The sequence below is a fragment of the Pangasianodon hypophthalmus genome, chromosome 14 (assembly GCF_027358585.1).
Source record: "Pangasianodon hypophthalmus isolate fPanHyp1 chromosome 14, fPanHyp1.pri, whole genome shotgun sequence".
NCBI classification, from domain to species: domain Eukaryota; kingdom Metazoa; phylum Chordata; class Actinopteri; order Siluriformes; family Pangasiidae; genus Pangasianodon; species Pangasianodon hypophthalmus.
Window position 1 is genome coordinate 8,657,030 of NC_069723.1, and position 18,612 is coordinate 8,675,641.

Consider the following 18,612-nt stretch of genomic DNA (forward strand, 5'->3'; position numbering starts at 1 on the left):
TGTGCAGTTAAAGGAACACTCCACACAACCACAACCAAAATGAAATCTGCTGTAAACATGCATCCATACAGCATTGAAGCTTTTAGTGTCTGATTTCCCAGCTGGAATACTGGGAGAAAATACCTCCCGATGACACAAATACATTTACAAATAAACTACAACAGGGAGCATTGTACTGTCCCCTTCCATAATCCTCCACTCTATACCACTAATGATGAGTTAACATACTTGTGTAATGCATGCAGGGTATTGGATTGTAGTGATAGAGCCGTGATGGATGCACTGGGGTGTCTGGGCCAATTTTAGGGTGGAGGGGGTTTGAAGGAAAGGTGGCAATGCATTAGGCATAGGGTCCGTCAGTGAATGCTGTAACTTCACATTCATAATATGCCATGGTTGTGTAACATTTACAATTACGTGAAAAATTGTGCATGATCTTATTCTGTTAAATTTAGATACTCAATCATGCATTTGTATTATAACAATAATTTTGTGTTTCAACATAATAATGACACTTTTTTTGACAAAATATGACACTTTTTTTTTAAACTGCGGAATGACACTTTTAGCCCAGCTGAATAAACTGATTTTTCCAAAGAACTGACTGTTCATGAACATTTTACAGTACTGGCTTGCCAACTTTCCTGGCTCAGTGTGTGGCGAGAAATGAAATTCAAATGAGAAAATTCAGTGAAATTCAGGTGTAAGCAAATTATACACAGTGTGGCAGCATTGTTGCTTTTAGTCCATCAGACGATGACTTCATGACTTAAGTGTGGATTTTTATGTGGTTTCTCCGTAATCGTGGATTCTCCATGTAACTGTCGTGTAAATACCAGCAGCAGTGATAATAAAGTGTGTAAGAGGATACATAGCATCAGTTTGATGACTGACAACCTAATAAATGTATCAACTGCCACCAAATTCAGTAGGAATGCACATGTGGATGCTAAGCAAATTTCAGTGGGGCTAGTGCCACCTCTTGTCACACTCACTGTACCAACACTGTACCCACACTGTACCAACACTGTACACTCACTGTACCAACACTGTACCAACACTGTACTCATACTGTTCACTCACTCTAACAACACTGTACCCACACTGTACACTCACTGCACCAACACTGTACTCACACTGTACTCACACTGTACACTCACTCTAACAACACTGTACCCACACTGTACACTCACTGCACCAACACTGTACTCACACTGTACTCACACTGTACACTCACTCTAACAACACTGTACCAACACTGTACACTCACTGTACCCATACTGTACACTCACTCTAACAACACTGTACCAACACTGTACACTCACTGTAACCACACTGTACACTCACTGTACCCATACTGTACACTCACTCTAACAACACTGTACCAACACTGTACACTCACTGTAACCACACTGTACACTCACTGTACCCATACTGTACACTCACTGTACCCACACTGTACACTCACTGTACCCACACTGTACACTCACTCTAACAACACTGTACCAACACTGTACACTCACTGTAACCACACTGTACCCACACTGTACCCACATTTTGGCAATAAAAGAATCTTGAATCTTGACTCGCCGCACTCAGTCATGGATCAATGAGTCAAACAAATCAAATGAATTGAAACCTCGAAAAATTTCGAATCACTTAACAGCATTCTTAGTAAGAATCGAATCAGCAAAGTGAATCACGCACTTCTCGTGCCTTGTGCTTGGGGTCAACACAGCCAGATCAGCAAAGGAAACTGGACAGGAAGGAAAAACGCAGTTTTGTAAAAAGTCCGTATCCTTTTTACTTCTCATGTTTGTTTTAGTCCTGTTCATTCTCAACCTAAAGCCGACAAAGAAAATAAACTGATTGCGCAATTAAAGCTGGGGAAAATATCACTGTGTAAAAATAAAAAGAGAATAATTAACACTGAAATTTAGATTTAAAAAGAAGGGGAAGGGTGCACTCAGGTTTGTAGAGTTCTTTTCATATTTTTTTCATATTTTGTCCTGCACAGAAAACACCTTTGGGATGAACTGGAAGCTGACTGCACCCCAGGCCTCCTCACCCAACATCAATGCCTGACCTCACTAATGCTCTTGTGGTTGAATGAGCAAATCCCCACAGCCATGCTCCAAAATCAAGTGGAAAGCCTTCCCAGAAGAGTTTATTATGAGGTTATTATAACAGCAAAGGGGGACTAGATCTGGAATGGGTTGTTCAACAAATGCATACGAGTGTTATGGTCAGGTGTCCACAAACTTTTGGCCATATAGTGTATTTTTAAAAAACACACTGAGATCCATCCATATTAGCAGTACATCAATCTTTAATGAACCCAGTAGCCAAATTGCTGATACACATCTGGGTCATTCAAGATCATTTATTAATTTTAGCCCCAGATGAATCTGAAATGATGAAAAATAAGCAAAGGAGAAATACCATATATTTTCATAATGTTTAAAGCCAAAGTTTGCAATTTTTCAAAATGGAAAAATAACGAACACAACCCAAATGATCCAAAAGGTGTCTGATTAGTCTACCTTGAGATAATTCTCTAAAATGGTCACATTACATTTATTGCATTTCCACAGGGTCAATGTAAAACAACATATAGGTATTGTTATTTTTCCCCCTACTGTTGACACAGGTTTTACGACCTAGCGTCCTGTATGACCCCAATCTGGTCATGCTGCAGGTGGTCCGAGTGTTGGTTTTCTGGAGGAACCTTCACCGTAGTCTCACACATCTGGATTGTAAGTGCCTCCAGAAACCCCTTGTGTGTCATGTAGACTCCTCTTGCCTTTCTTTGTGCAAGAGCCCGCTATTAGTGACCAGTATGCACTAACAAAGGATGATAGAGTAAATAATCCACCGTCTTCATGTACATTACACCCTCACCTGTATTTCACATGTGGACATGATATCTAGGGGGAGTGTTACTCTGTCTAATCACTTGACAAAAAACATCTGTACCAGCTATATGTAACCACGGGTTGAGAGACAACAGAAAGGAAATGTCACCAGACTGAGTCCAATGCTTTGAAGAAAAATGATCCCAGAGGCTCTATCAGGTGGATGTGAGGCTCTGTCTTTCGATTGGACACATGAGGTAGCAGAATGATCTACCATGCATGAAGCATTCTCTGGGCACATAGTACAGAGAAGAGTGAAAGGGGAAACAGGCTAATGGACTGTCAAAACATTCCCCTGAGGCTGGGGCTGATTTCTTCCTAGCCCAGACTGTAGATTCCTGCAGCCTATTGGTGACAAATAGCTACTGTGTAGCCATTAATGCTGTGAGCCAAGGCGAAAAGTTTGAACCTGCAATTGGGTGGTTTAGCCTTCATATACTGAGTCATTGCAGTGTGAGTTTGGAAAGGTTTTCTGAGGATAGTGTAAAGCCTTGCAAGTGTCCATCATCATCACATCAATAAGTGAAGTGAAGTGAAGTGACTTGTGGCCAAGTATGGTGACCCATACTTTGTGCTCTGCAATTAACCCATCCAAGTGCACACACACACAGTAGTAAACAAACACACACATACACACCTGGAGCAGTGGGCAGCCTTGTTTTTTTTTTTTTTGCTGCAGCGCCCGGGGAGAAGTTGGGGGTTGCTCAAGGGTCTCACCTCAGTTTTTCTGTCATTTTCCTCACCATCCTCTGGATCACTCATATGAAGGTTCCATGAGATAACCCTGAACTCTGTCCTTTGGAATAATATTCACTAGAGACAGCACTGAGGAAAAGTTTTTCTCTAGTAACCCTGGATATTTTCCAGCTTCTCCAAAGCACAATGCAAGATAAGATCTATGAAATGATAAAACTCCTGAATTGTGACGTGAATCCAGGAGTACTTCTTCCCCTTTGCCTTATTCCTAAGAGCTTGTTTGTGTGGTCAGGGTGTAAGGTTCGAACCGTGTCATTGCTGAAGAACAATGACATGTAGGTTTTTTCCCCTGTGTTTTGTACTCATGTTCAGTTTTAGTTTTTGAAACTTCTGGCCATGTTGGTATTTTCCACATTTAGCCTTCTCTGCCGCTCAATATGCACGCTCTTAATGTTATTCCTGAGGTGTTTGACGTAACAGTTTATGACAGTTTTATATCTGGTGGTGTGCTCATGGGATATATCAGGTTGTGTGGATGGAGATATGCTGGTGTTGGTGTGGATGGGATATTTTTAAAAACAGAGAAAAAAGCTGTTTTCAGAAATATCCATATCCGTATGGACAGGGCCTTAGATCATCCTCTGCATCTTGCTCTGCTCTGTGATCTGCCCCTTGTCCTGGAGGGTGGCTTGGTGTGACGTGCCTGCTCCTCCTGTGTTCTAACCACTTCTGAGGAAACAGATGGACCCGTCTACTGTTGTGCAGCAGCGATGCTTTAACTAACATCCCGTGTAGCTCACTGCAAGCACAAAACACAAAACAATCAATTTCACTTCAGTTACTGTATTGTTTTTACTTTTTTTTTCACACAAGAACATTCTACACATCACCCCACCCCACAACTTCACACCATCAGTGGCAGATATGTGGTAAGGAATGCCCAGAAGCAGAATCTGATTCTGAGAATCTGACAAAACATGCCATGTTTTGTTCTATTACATTACTTGTCAGAATCAGAATCAAGAAAACAGTTGAATGCACAAATGCCCAACCCTGCCACAGCAATCCAAACCAGACAAAAGTGCAAGATCAAATCCATGGAAATGCTGCAGCTGTCCACTAGATGGTAGCATTTGCATCATATTTCCATTGGTTCACTGAAATAGTACATAAGTTTGAAATGTATCAAGCTTCCAGCAAGTTCTAAAAAAAAAAAAAAAAAAATTTCCAACCTAACAAACAAAAAACCAGACTGTTGTATAAGGTGTGGAAGTGTAGTGAGGCATACTGTGGATAGCTGTGGTTAACGATGAGGACAATAACTATGCAGGACAATATAAAAATTGATCACCAAAATAATAATCCCTGTCATTTAATTTTTTTTCAAATTTAATGCTCTATATTATAACTACCATTACTATTATTTACAATATTATTGCCACTGCTGTAATTATTAACTTGTTGGGAAAGTGTTAAATGCTTTTTTGGGGCTTTGGATTCTTAGAAACATATTTCTATTTTTATGTAACATTTCTTTCAATATTTTCTCATACTTTTTCTCACACAGTTAGGATGGCTGCACCATTTCAATAACCATGAGAGACAGAAGGAAGTGTTATTCGGAACTGCAGGTCACATTGTTGAGTAGCTTCAATATGAAGTTAATTTGAGCTAAATATAAGGCAATATTGTGATAACTTCAAAGAAAATATTCAAAATCAAATAGTAAAATATACTGGATACAAATGCAATTCATAATGAGATCACATTTTATTATAAGATACCAATTACTCTTCTTTCTGAAGTTCCAAGAAGTTCTGATGAATGTCATGCATTTAAATACTACAGCTTTAAACCACCAGTATGCAGAAAAAGGTATGGAAGATTACAATTCGTTTACTTTCTTTTGTTCCAGACCTCCAGGGTGGTTTCCTTCAGAGCTAGAATGTTCCTGTTTGCTCATTTCCTCACCAATCACCAATAGCTGCCGTGACTGTTACCCTGACCTCACATGGGTGGTGTATAAAAGGTCCCCGCTACATCACAGCTGGCCTCTTTCCTTTGCTTGTCTTGTCAGGGAATTAGGTTCAAGATGCTTGTTAATTCTGCACCATTACATGATGTGCAGTGATGCATAAGCTGGGTAGGACCCCCATAGTGAAATTTCTTATGACTGCTTTTTTTGCCGGCCATCGGTACAGCCAGGCGAGTCGGTGAATTAATTCAATTCAATTCTATTTTATTTGTATAGCACTTTTAACAATGGTCACAAAGCAGCTTTACAGAAATATATACATTCAGGATATAAATTTGAAACTCAAAAATTTATAAATTTATCCCTAATGAGCAAGCCAGAGGCGACGGTGGCAAGGAAAAACTCCCTGAGATGATATGAGGAAGAAACCTTGAGAGGAAACAGACTCAAAAGGGAACCCATCCTCATCTGGGTGACAACAAATAGTGCAATAATAAATAATTCCCTTCTATAACTGTGTTCTACATGGTCAACAAGTGCAACTGTGTAAACAGGAAATTCATTATAGTTTTAACATGAAGTCCATTTTGCTGAGGTTATCAACTGTTTACTGTTAGAGACTTGAATGCAAAACTGTTTGTGGCAATTGCAGTCCTAAAGCTATCATAGCAACTGTAGTCCTAAGCCATTGTAGCAAGACTGTTCATATCAATTAGATGTGTTATCTATCAGAACCATGGTTACATTCTCTATGTAACTTTCCCATTTAGAAAAATTAACATAAAAAACTCCCATGGCCATGTTTCTGCATTGATAGTCCTGTTTCTGCATTGACATTTTATTAGACAACAGTCTATACAGATCGACCCTTTAAAACACAATAAAATACAAACATCTGTCCAATCGGAAAATAAAAATATATTTTATTACATTTTTAAAGTGAATTAAGTAGTATTCTGTACTCCACCTCTGCATCAGGTCACCAACTGGATAAAACAAAATTATTCTGACGTTAGTTTACTGGTTAGTTTAATGTCAGGTTAGGTCAGCTTTATTTATAAAGCATATTTAAAGAAGAAAAAAAAGAAAGTGTTGGCCATGGAGGCATGGTGGCGCCTGTTTCCGCTTCACAGCTCCAGGGTCCCCGAGCTCAGGTTACTGTCTGTGTAGAATTTCACGTTTTCCCCGTGTCCCTGTGGGTTTCCTCTGGTTTCCTCCCACCTCCCATTAACATGCCAGGATTGGCAACTCTAAACTGCCCCTAGATGTGAATGAGTGTGCAAATGCTTGTGTGTGAGATGCCCTGCAATAGATTACTGGTGTATCCATGCCTCATACTCAGTGTTCCCAAGATAGGCTCTGGATCCATCACAGCCTTGTCCAGGATAAAGCACTTCCTGAAGAGGAATACTGATCAGTAAAATCAAGTTTACATGAATTAGAGTAAAGGGGGGTTAAACTCTTTGCTCCAAATTCTTTGATAAAATATTTGTATACTGGATTGAATCATGGTCACAAAAAAAAAAAAATCAAATAAATAATTAAATGTGGAAAAATATAAGTACACTGGAATATTAAATATGGTTAATTATCATAGTATTGCTAGCACCTAGTGTTGTAGTTCCCTTCAACCCACAATGGAAATATATGTGAAAAGATCGACTGTTTCATTTTTGGAGAAATTGGCTATAATGTTGCATAAGGGATCGGGTAATTAATTATCACTATTGTGTTTGTCCCAAAAGTAAGATTTTCTTGCTGTCAGTTTTTGGTGAGGAGGCAAAACTCCTCCATAATTCAAACACTTCTTGCAGATTGCCGGTTCTTCATTTTGCTGCACATTGTATCCTTTTTACAATTTGATAATTGCTTCGATATCTTGCTTTTCAACTACTTTCTTTGACATTTTTTACTGGTACATGAGCCTAGAACGAAGTGTACACTTCAAATAGCAGTTGACCAAAAGTAATTTGGGACACCAAATCCACTAATTCACCAATGTGTCATGCCAGAATTCTCTTTCCGAGCCTCACGTAGTCACAGACTCATGGACTCCTGTCACGTCTTAGCATCAGAGGGAAGTCTCACTAGTCTGTCTATCTAGTCTCACAATTCCCAGTGTATCTGTTTACACTGTTAAGCTGGTATCATACATGAGTCTGATGGCCACAGGTCCTTCAAGAAATGTGATCACGCAATTGTTGTTGCATGAAAACATACCCAGGAAGAACACACAATGGCAGATATAGCAGGTTATAGTTTTCTGTCCTCTTTGCATCATATGAATGACACTTTGGACACTTTAATCTTCCCTTCTTTTAATCCTGCCTCTATTTAGAGCTTGTTTAGGGCTTACAGATGGTTTCACTTATCTGAGTAGGACACTGGATCATGTATTTTGTTTTAACTTTTATTATATTTATAAACAGATGTCTTAGAACCAGACCAAAATTTGTCACTGGTTTAATCGCATAACAGTTAAAAAGACATAAAATTCTTAATTAAGCGCTTGCAGCTTTACATCTACAGGGTGGTAATTTGTGTAATTAGTGACTCTGAATATATCAGATGTCATAATAAAAATCCAGCAGGTTTTTATGTGCAGTTAATACTTACTAATGAGGTCATGAATAACAAATTAGCTAAGATCATTACATGGGAGTCAGTCAGAGACATTAATCAGGAGTCACTTTTGTTCTCAATTTGATAGCTGCTTTCAAGAAGCTTTAGCAAATTTCTTCATTAAATCCTAGGAAAATATAATAACAAAAAGCAGGCTGTGATGAGACAGCCAGCCATGAATCTGTGAACATACTTTCCTCACACACATTTATGTGTGTAAAATGTATTTCATTAAAATATCTCATGAAAGAGGTTATAAATTCTTTAAGAGCGAATGATTATTTAATTTAAGAGCTTCTATCCCTAACCTCAGATGTCGGCTAGAAAACAATATATCCTCTTAATACTATCTTTGCTCCAAAGAACTGTGTAATGTAAAAACAGTTCCATTACACTCACGCAGGATTAATGCAATCTGAGCACAAGGTATTTGAGTTTAATATTGTATTGGCTACACTGAGAAGTTCATCTTAAAAAATATACACCAGAGGAGTGCCAGGAGTGGCAGAAACACGTTACTTACTTCTTTGTATGTTTTGTATCAGACAACACCTTTCACTCGGTCAGACAGGCTTTTAGCCTGTAGGGGTTTCTCAAGTCACTCAGATCCTGGAATATAATATGCACTAAACCCAACTAAAGTTGATTATTTATGGCACTGTGCTATATTGTATATATGATATCATATTTCCTGTATTCATACCTGTACATCCCCAGGGAAGATGCCTCATTTAACTTATCATGTGGCTTGTCTTGATCTGTGTACTATATGATTTATTTATATTTATCTTTCAAAGTTTTTATTTTGTTTAAAGGGGAATCAAATTTTAGAGTGTAGTGAGTGAGGACTCAAAAGCATAAATACTACATCATACTGTATATCCATTCCCTGTTTTGCACTTAGGGGTTGTTCATATACTCCTCAGAATCACTGAAGCAATTAAAAGCAAATTGTGAGAGCTTTAAGAGCTTTTGCTCAGTTTGTAAGTGATATACTGCATGCTGGACAACTGGGATTGACTGAAACAACAGAATATCAGCTATAGTTTGAGGGTGTTTATATGCATATTAGGTAAACCATGGTGGTACGGTGGGTAGCACTGCTGCCTCACAGCATGAACCCCAGCATGGGTTTCCTCTAGGTTCTCCTCTCATTGTTAAAAAAATGCTGCTTTAAATTGCCTGTGGTTGTGTATGTGTGTGAATCTGTGTGTGCGAGGTGCTCTGTGATAAACTGGCATCCCGTCTGGGGTGAATTCTCCTGGGATAGGCTTTGGATCCACCACAACCGTGACCAGGATAAAGCGCTTACTGAAGATGAATGAAGGAAACAGCTCGTGATCTAAAACGTACTGCCTAAACTGTGAAACATGGCGACATGTGGCTGACAGGATGACAGGATGAATTCTGAAATGTACAAAGCATCTTAACTGCTCAGATCCATCCATATGCCTCAGAATTCAAAGGAGAACAATAAGCATGGAGGCTGGACAATATTACCCGTAACTATAAAACAATTGAGCAACTATGGAGTTTTTCAGGGCAAAACAATGAAAATTTATGATTAGCCAGACAGTTACCCCAAAAAAAATCCCAATGGGAATATATTTTACATACTGAAGATAAGACCTGCGGTCCTGGAGAAGCAGTAACATCAAAAAAGTATGAATGGGATTTATGGGAATTTTTAAAAATAATTTTTGTGTTATATGGATTTTTTTTTACAATTATGTAAATATATATTTTTTTAAACTAATAGGTATTTTAAGTCATGGACTATGCATAAATGTGTTGTTTACCTGGTATATTTTATTATATTGATTCGGTGCACTTCAACATAAATACCATTGTTTCATTTAAAAATGCCACAGAAGCAAAGTCATGACAAATATTTTCTAAGAAATTACTGATACAATTTGGTGTATGTCAAAACCTAATAACACAGTACTATAATTATTTGATTGTCAGCCACTGAGGTCCTTGGAGTTCATTCATTCATCACCAGTAGCTGCTTTATCCTGGTCAGGGTTGTGTTAGATCTGGACCCTATCCCAGGAACACTGAATGTGAGGCGTTAATAGATCCAGGATGGGACAACCGTCCATCACAGGGCACCATGCACACATATTCACACCTAACCAATCCACCTGCCATCATGTTTTTGGGAGGTGGGAGGAAACCGGAGAACCTGGAGGGAAACCAGGTGGACACAAGATGGAAAACTGAGCTCAGGATCAAACCCGGGACCCTGGAGCTGTGAGGCAGCAACATTACCTACCCTTTTTTGAGTTCAGTTCTGAAGAAACCATGAGCCATATGGTATACAGCGTTGGTGGGAGGGGTGATATGTGTGTGTGTGTGGGATTTCCCTAGACCTATATACCCACCTGTTCACACTTATCTGGTCTTCTGATACTATATAAGGGGCAGCTTTGTGCATAGCTGTCTCAGGACTAAACAAGGTAGGGTATACTGACTTTACAGCTAAAACTTTAAGGCTAAACTGAACTTACAGGAATGCATTGTATTATAATCAATCCATGTGGTCAGACAAATATCCTTAATAATAATGATTCATTTAAAAACAAGATTTACAACGTAGTCGTGAATTCTGTAATATTTTCATGCAAGTTAAATTTGCTAGAACTTCATTTCTGTGCTATAAATTTATATAGCATTATAAATTGAATTTGCTAATACTTGACAGAAGATTAGTGTCTGGTATATAATGCTTCAATTAATGCTTCACAAAGTAATAATTTCTTTAGGATTTTCTCCAGAAGTGAGGATGCTGCGTTTGCTGTGTCTCACAGTGCTGACCTTGGCCCTGCAACCGGTACTCTCCCTCTATAACTGCTCCTCCCTTTATGAGAGGGTGCCAGGTGAGTCTCAAACCTATGAGTGCTGACCTTTTGCCATGTCTCTCATTTTACCAGATGCTAATCTTCCGCCTGTATACTCAGATAATAATGACCTGAAAGTGGATTGCGGAGTCAGCATTATCAAACTGGAGGTTAACCTGTGCACAGCACAGTGGGCTGGTTTTGACCCCACCGGCCTGGCCCTGAATGGCATGCACAATAGTAGCCAGTGCAAAGGCACTATAGACACCAGTGTGTACCCTCCTGTCATCCGGTATCAACTAGCGGTCAATGACAGTGAGGGCAACCTGTGCCGACAGTCACTTCAGGTGAGCACAGTGTATTTCTGTTTTACTCATTGAGTTCTTATGGAAACAAAGCAAAAATAAATAAATTTGTATACCACTTGTATGGAAAAACCACATGTGGAAAAGTCATGTGTAAAAATCACAAATGAAAATGAAATTATAATATGGACTGGGAAAATATGTTGATGACCTCTGTGTTCTTTGGTGCTCAGATTGTAAACGAGGTTCCCAGTGCCTCTGGACCTTTCAGCCAGTTCTCCACCATCCAGTCGGTCATCATCACCAGCTACATTGACACCCCAACCTCCTCAACAGGTGTTATCAGCTATTCCACAGACCTCTACTATCACTTCTCCTGCCGTTACCCTCTGGAGTACCTCATCAATGACACCATGATAATGGCGTAAGTTTCAAACCCATTTCTTTCACTTGTTATAGCTTATTTTTGTTTAAAAGACAAAAACTAAAATCGCAGTGAACACATGATCTTACACACTTAACCTCAATAGAGAGCATACTTAAAAAAGTGCATGTGAGTTGTCCTGTCCTAATCCTAGTCAACTGGCTGATATGGTATTTGTCACAACAGCAGTGACTAAAAAAGATGGTATTATTTTTAATTTCCAGATCATCAGTGTCAGTCGCCACCAATGACAAAAATGGAAGCTTTATTGATAGTCTCAGCATGAACGTGTACAATGTGAGTCAATTTACCAGTTTCATTTTAATGTGTTTAAAAGATGTCTTTAATTTTGACACTATAATCCAATCTATTCTTAGGATTCTACCTTTTTCTATCCTTTGGTGGTTCCACCTAATGGACTACAACTGCGAACCAAGGTCTATGTAGAGGTCAAAGCAGTTAATCTTTCTGGGAAGTAAGGGCTATAAAAAACATTAGAGATTTGTTCATTTATTTTGAAGGAAATGATTAACTATTTATTTGTGGTTTATTTGTCATAGCTTTAATCTCCTCCTGGACCACTGCTTTGCAACTCCATCACCTTACAGATACAACAACAGTGAACAACTTGACTTTTTCACTGTGTGAGAAATACAACTTCTGACCACAACTTGTGATTGAATAATGATCCACTGCAGTACATTCTGTCTCTTTTACTGTTTATTACATCCTCCTTAATTCGCTCTGATTTATGCATAAACAGTCAGGCCTGTTCCTCCACAGATGTAACTATGACCCACGGACTACTGTCCTGAGCAATGGGGTCTCCAAAAACAGCAGGTTCTCCTTTGAGGCATTTCGTTTCGTAGAGCATCGCAACCAAGACAAGTCCTCCATCTTCCTTCACTGCATACTGAGACTCTGTGAGCCTGACAAATGCCTGAATATTATCAGCGTAAGCAAAGAGTTTAACTTGGTTCATTTTTGAATCATGGAAAATAGACATGATGTGTAATTTACGATGGATTGTGTACTGCTTGTGCAGGGTTGCAATGGTAGAAGAAAGAGATCTGTGGAAGTGGAGTCTGGACAACCGAACACAGCTACTTTGTCAATGGGGCCACTTTATACAGCTGCCCAAAGTTAGTGTACAAACTTCACAATGCTAAATAAAGTGCACAAAGTGTTTATTTAGTTTATGCAAATGGCTATGAATGTCCATCACTGAAAAGGTTCTTGTAACACTTTTTTTTCAGCTGCTGTGCCAACTGCCTCTGCTTATGGTAAGAAGTTTTCTAAGCTTTATGTTGAGAATGTGCTGGCAATGTCATATACTGATCTAAAGTTCTGTTATTTTGTGGCTTTGAATAGAAGCTATAGAACTCGTTGCCACTTACAGTGAGGGGAAATAAGTATTCAGACAATTTTTTATTTAATATGCTTCCAGTGCATATAACTACTTCAAATTTACACACATAATTCATGCGCTTTGAAGTTGTACTTATATATATGATCAAAAGGTGTGTATTTATAAGAATAAACAAAAAAACAAAAAAGTGTAAGGACACCACAAATTAACAACATTAATACAGCCAATATTCTGGCTGTATATTTGGGGTCTTTGTCTTGGTGAAACATCCATCTTCTTCCCAGATTCAGTTTCTTGGTAGACGAGATTAAATTCTCCTCTAATATGTCCTTGTACATCGCTCCATTCATGTTTCTAGTCCTAGTACCAATTGCAGAGAAGCAGCTCCATATCATGATGCTCCCACCACCGTGCTTCACTGTGGGTATGATGTTCTTGGGATCATACCCTTCTTTCTTCATGAACATGATGAAATGATTTATTGTTGGAGACTTTTTGTTTCATCTGACCAGAGTATGTTCAAAAAGAGTTCTTTTTTTTTTTAGCAGAAGAGTTTTGCATGTGGTGTAGGAACAGAAATGATTGTGGTACAGGTCATTGTTTTCTGTGTAACTGATGCTCCTGCTGCTGATGCTCCTACTCTTTATCATTAGTCTGAGAGCGCATTGTGAAACCTTGCATGGGGACACCTGTGTGGGGATGCAAATTGCATCTTGACTTATTTTTATGTAACCCTTACATATACAGCATACATACAGTATACACACTATATAGTGTCTGAATACTTTTTACCATATCAATTTCATTTTTTCAACATATATTTGTTTGTGCTTATGAATACATACTTTTATGAATACTTGCTTTCATAAATACAAAGTCAAAAGACATTATGTGAATAAATTTGAAGTAGGTATATGCACTAGAAGTATATTAAATAACAAAAACAAACGTCTGAACATTTATTTTCTCTCATTCTAACATTGTGACCCTTACTCTGGACATTTTTAAATCTAGGTTAAAAACTACAAGAGGAAAATGCATTTCTTTTACAAGAGTAAAATACATTTCTTCTTAATCTTTTAATTTTTCAATTATTAGTATTTTAATGTGATTTTATTTTATTTAATAGCTGTAGCCTTAATGTATCTTACACATTAGGGTCCCGCTTTATGGCCCCTTGGTTAATGAAAGTTGTTTTTAAATGTGCTGTATAAATTGATTTGACTTATTCATTCAGCAGGAGGCACTGGAGTGTCCAATAAAAGCCAGGATAACATGGCAGGAGTGGTGGTAGGGGCAATTTTTGCCTCTGCTGGTGCATTGCTACTCGTTCTGGCTGGATGGTTTGTGCTGAAGAAGGTTTGGTAGGATGGTGACCTACGTTATGTTTTCAAATAAAGGAGCCAGAAGCCTGTCATCTGCTCTGGGCTTAAGCAGCAAAATTTGATCCACCTGATAAGACAGCTTAGTATCTCATAGCACCTTAATGAAGCAGGAAAGGTGCTTGAGTATGTCCAAAGGTCCACACAATTCAAACACATATATTTGTAAATGCATGAAGGAACTACAAGGAGATCATTAAAGATTTTTTAATCTTGTGCTTCAGATTATAAAAAGTATTTTCAAATCATCCCAATGTGTAAATACAACATTTGTGTTTTAGATAACTCCAAGTATTTAGATGATGGTTTATAATAATAAAATGGTTTATTATTGCACTTACATTTGAAGATATGCCACATTTAGCATTCCTAGCTGATCTTATCTAATCTTATGTCCATTATGGGTTTAAATACACTGTGTCTACTGTGTTTCTCTTTAGAAATCATTGTGGTAAACTATCATTTAGTGAGAGTGCTGATTTGTATTCTATTTTGATCCTACAATGAATTGATGATATTATGCAAATTTTGTTGGTTTTATTTAAGAAGACAATGAAAAATGGACGATATATACTTTAATTTTTCAATTTAAATGCATTTCTTTTAAAAATAGAAGACTTTAGATATTGATTACACAAAGCATAATAAATGTGCATCTAAAAAAAATGGTCCACTGGTGTTTTCTTGCACTCAACTAGACAAAACTAGACAAAAAGACACTACATTTTAATTTTCTGTATAAAAAGTTGTCTTTACTAGACATTTTAAGAGACAGTTTTCTACAAAAAGACAATAATTCACACTGTACAGTCTCACTTCTATTTACATTAAAGAGGTAATTCTAACATGAACAGAGAGGGAGAGGTGTCTCTCTAGTTGATAGTGTGTACAATGTCCTGGAGTAATGCATTTAGTCTGGTGGAGAAATCCTCCTGTATGGACTCTATGTTTACATGACTTGATGGCTCGCCTTTACTCTGCTTTTCCTCAAGCATGGATATTTGCTGCTCTAAATCAGCAATAAATTTATGATTCTGCCTTGAGGAACCATCACAGAACTGGTCCACTTTGGAAACCATTTCAGCTCCTAAGGGTTCTGATGAAGTGAGGAGTGTCGTTAATGAGACTTTCAGTGCTGCAATCTTGCCCTGTATCTCCAAACTGAATGAGCAGATCTCTTGGCCCAACCTAGCTGTCACCTCCTCCCAAAGATCCTTCCTACTGCTGTCTTTGTCCTCCTCAACTGCCTGAAATGCTTTTGTTTTAAAGTCCTCAAAGGCAGCGGTTCTTCTCTTATGACTCTCGTCCATAGCTTGACTGATCTTCTCTATTGCCTCTTGGTAGAGCGAAGGTCCATCAGCTTGAACCCCTTGGATGGTCATCATAAGATGACCGCAGAGTTGATGGGTGTTGGATTCGAGAGCCGTCTGGAGGCTCTTGGTAAAGGGAGACAGGAGCTCGTGGACATTAGTCGGGGTGACCTGGGGGTGGCTGGGGTAAGGAGAGAGCCTCTGACGGAGATCCAGAAGTTCCTGTCTCAAGCGAGCTCGTAGACGGTCTGATTCCTGGCTCAGTTTGTGCCTGAGCTCAGCTGCCATGGGGTTCAGGGAGTCTGGGGAGTAAAGGTCACTGCTCACCACGTGACTCTTCCACATTCCACTGCAACATATGAATTGATTTGTTGCTTTTAGACCCAGCGTTCTGTTTATCATTAATAATAAATATGAAGTACTATAACAAAAAGACTCACTCATATTGCTTGGTGGCATCTTGTTTTTCAATGGCCAGATTTGTACTTTCATCCTGGATTCTCCAAAATCCTTCTTGACTGGCAGGATCTTGACTGACAGGAAATGCTACATGGTAGACGAGGAACAAGAGCGTGAGCTTAATCTTTAATCTTTAAAGCAGACTATCTCATGAATAAAACTGCTCATTATAGGTTACAAAGGATACAAACCTGTTGTGGTCCCCAGTGTCACAGCAATGATCACATATAGAAGCATTTTTTTTTTCTTTAAACTTTTGTGTCCACTCTGAAATATAGGAGAGACAAAGTGAATTATTGATGATCAGAACCTTCTAAATGTCACAGCTCAAGTCAGGATATCGTGAATGTGATGTGTCCGGTTCTTATAAGGGTCTGTAGGGTACACCCCTCAATCCCGTCTTTTAAAGCAATCTCTTATCAGAGACCTTCCTGCACTCTGCCTGTGTCAACAGATACCACGTGGAGGGTCAATACGATAGCAGAGTGCTGCGAGAAGTTTCAGAGATCCCTTTGATTGGCTGCCTCATAGCTGAAACATTCCTGACAACTCTTCTTCAGAGTAATCTTAGTGTCGTCATAGCAAGGTCAGGAATGACGCATCGCAGAGTGAGGTGAGGTCAACGCTACTTCTGATGATTTTACTAACTGACGTGGTTTATACACTGATTCAAACTGATAAACGTTACTTCACATCTAACTAAATATTGATTAAAAGATTGCCCATAAATCCGAGTGCCTGAAAGGTTAAAACAACAAACCAAACTGTGTATGTGAGGTCATTCTATTAAATGGAGGATAAAAAATTGGCAAGGATATGGCCTATGTGGCTGTCATGGCACAAAAGTCCCAGAAAGTCCCAGAAAACTATGTTGACTGTGATATCTGATGTGCAGAGAACAAAGGTGCTGTTTGTTTGTATTCTGCTCAAAAGGTGCTGTTTGAGTTTGTCGTTTGTCTTCTGGGATGTAAGTAGTGATAATCAAAGCCAAAGGTGGAGCTCTCTGAAGTTCTGACATCCACACAAACAAGAAATCGTCTTTAAGTACATATAGCTGCAGTCCCCAGTAGGTTACACCTACAAAAAATAAAAATACTTATTAGAAAACTCAAGGCTGTTTTTACTTTATTTACCAAAGCACATGGTGAGTGAAGTAGATTCCAGGGATTTGTGGGTGGAATTGGTCTTGCTCTGGTCATTGATTATTTCCTGTGGGCAAACAATTTGAACATGCTCAATGTTTTTACTTCTGTCCCTGTTTGCCCTTGAAGTCCTTGAAGCAAAAAGTGCATACGCACAACAAAGAGTGCACACCGTACATCAAATAGTACACAAATAGTGTTTCTTGAAATACATATCGAACATTAGACATAAAGTTAACGTAAGACTCATAATAATTTCAGATATAAAAATTGATGACTGTCTCATTCAACAATTGTACTTATTCTCTCAAACAATGCTAATCTACAAATAAAAATTTGCTATCTGCAAATATTATGCAATATTGATTTTATTTATTGATTTATTGGCTTTTATGAAGAGGAGATAGAAAAAAAACAAAAAGACAGTGCTTATTGTCATGTTACACATAATGCTTATCATCATGAGACATAAATGGTCAATAAATAATGATTAATAGTATGTTAAAAGCACTACAAATAAACAATTACACTCCATAAACTAGTTTGGATGGTTAGATCGGAGTTCTCCTAACTGTTTCCCAGACTTGATGAATGCATTATTCTGTAAATGATTACTGCAAATAACATTAACTCTAGATAAACATGTAGGGGTAAACATGTAAGGACCCATTAACCTGAAACCAAAGCGTGTCAGGACGAGTTTGGATAGAGCCCTTATGCTAAATTTGACATAGTAACAATATAATTGATTAATTTTTCAATAATATTTCCTATTATTGGTTTAAACAGGGTTTTATTGTATGATAATTATATTCAATGAAATCGGTCTGTTCTATGAAAACTGAATCATTTACCAAGACACGCTCACAGAGCACTTCATTAGGAATACCTGCACACCTATTCATTCATGCAATTATCTAATCAGCCAATCATTCTCAGCAGTGCAATGCATAAAATCATGCAGATACGGGCCAGCAGCTACGGGTTATGTTCACACGTTCAACCATCAGAATGGGGAAAAATGTGATCTCAAGTGATTTTAATGTGGCGTGATTGATGGTGCCAGATGGGCTGGTTTGAGTATTTCTATAACTGCTGATCTCCTGGGATTTTCTTGCATAACAGTCTCTAGAATTTACACAGAATTGTGCAATGAAGAAAAAACATCCA

At 38.3% G+C, this 18,612-nt stretch overlaps 2 protein-coding genes across 3 annotated transcripts; one reads left to right on the forward strand and one right to left on the reverse strand.

Moving 5' to 3' along the window:
• Positions 1-10,550: 10,550 nt before the first annotated feature.
• Positions 10,551-14,899, forward strand: LOC113532938 (zona pellucida-like domain-containing protein 1). Of its 2 annotated transcripts, none has more exons than XM_026924682.3 (11): positions 10,551-10,670; positions 10,977-11,090; positions 11,172-11,398; positions 11,590-11,780; positions 12,005-12,077; positions 12,158-12,255; positions 12,341-12,424; positions 12,564-12,735; positions 12,826-12,922; positions 13,037-13,063; positions 14,390-14,899. In XM_026924682.3, the coding sequence occupies exons 2-11, from the start codon at positions 10,997-10,999 to the stop codon at positions 14,515-14,517; spliced, it is 1,191 nt and encodes a 396-aa protein (XP_026780483.1). In that variant the 5' UTR covers positions 10,551-10,670; positions 10,977-10,996; the 3' UTR covers positions 14,518-14,899. The 2 variants fall into 2 exon arrangements, with proteins under 2 accessions (XP_026780483.1, XP_026780482.1); XM_026924681.3 differs by having other exon boundaries at positions 10,553-10,670; positions 14,387-14,899.
• Positions 14,900-15,091: 192 nt separating this feature from the next.
• zgc:162608 (uncharacterized protein LOC100037332 homolog) lies at positions 15,092-16,688 on the reverse strand. Its single transcript, XM_026924683.3, has 3 exons — positions 16,492-16,688; positions 16,282-16,387; positions 15,092-16,190 (listed from the first exon to the last, which is right to left on the reverse strand). Exons 1-3 carry the CDS (start codon positions 16,535-16,537, stop codon positions 15,404-15,406), a joined length of 939 nt encoding a protein of 312 aa, XP_026780484.2. The 5' UTR covers positions 16,538-16,688; the 3' UTR covers positions 15,092-15,403.
• Between the last annotated feature and the right edge of the window lie 1,924 nt (positions 16,689-18,612).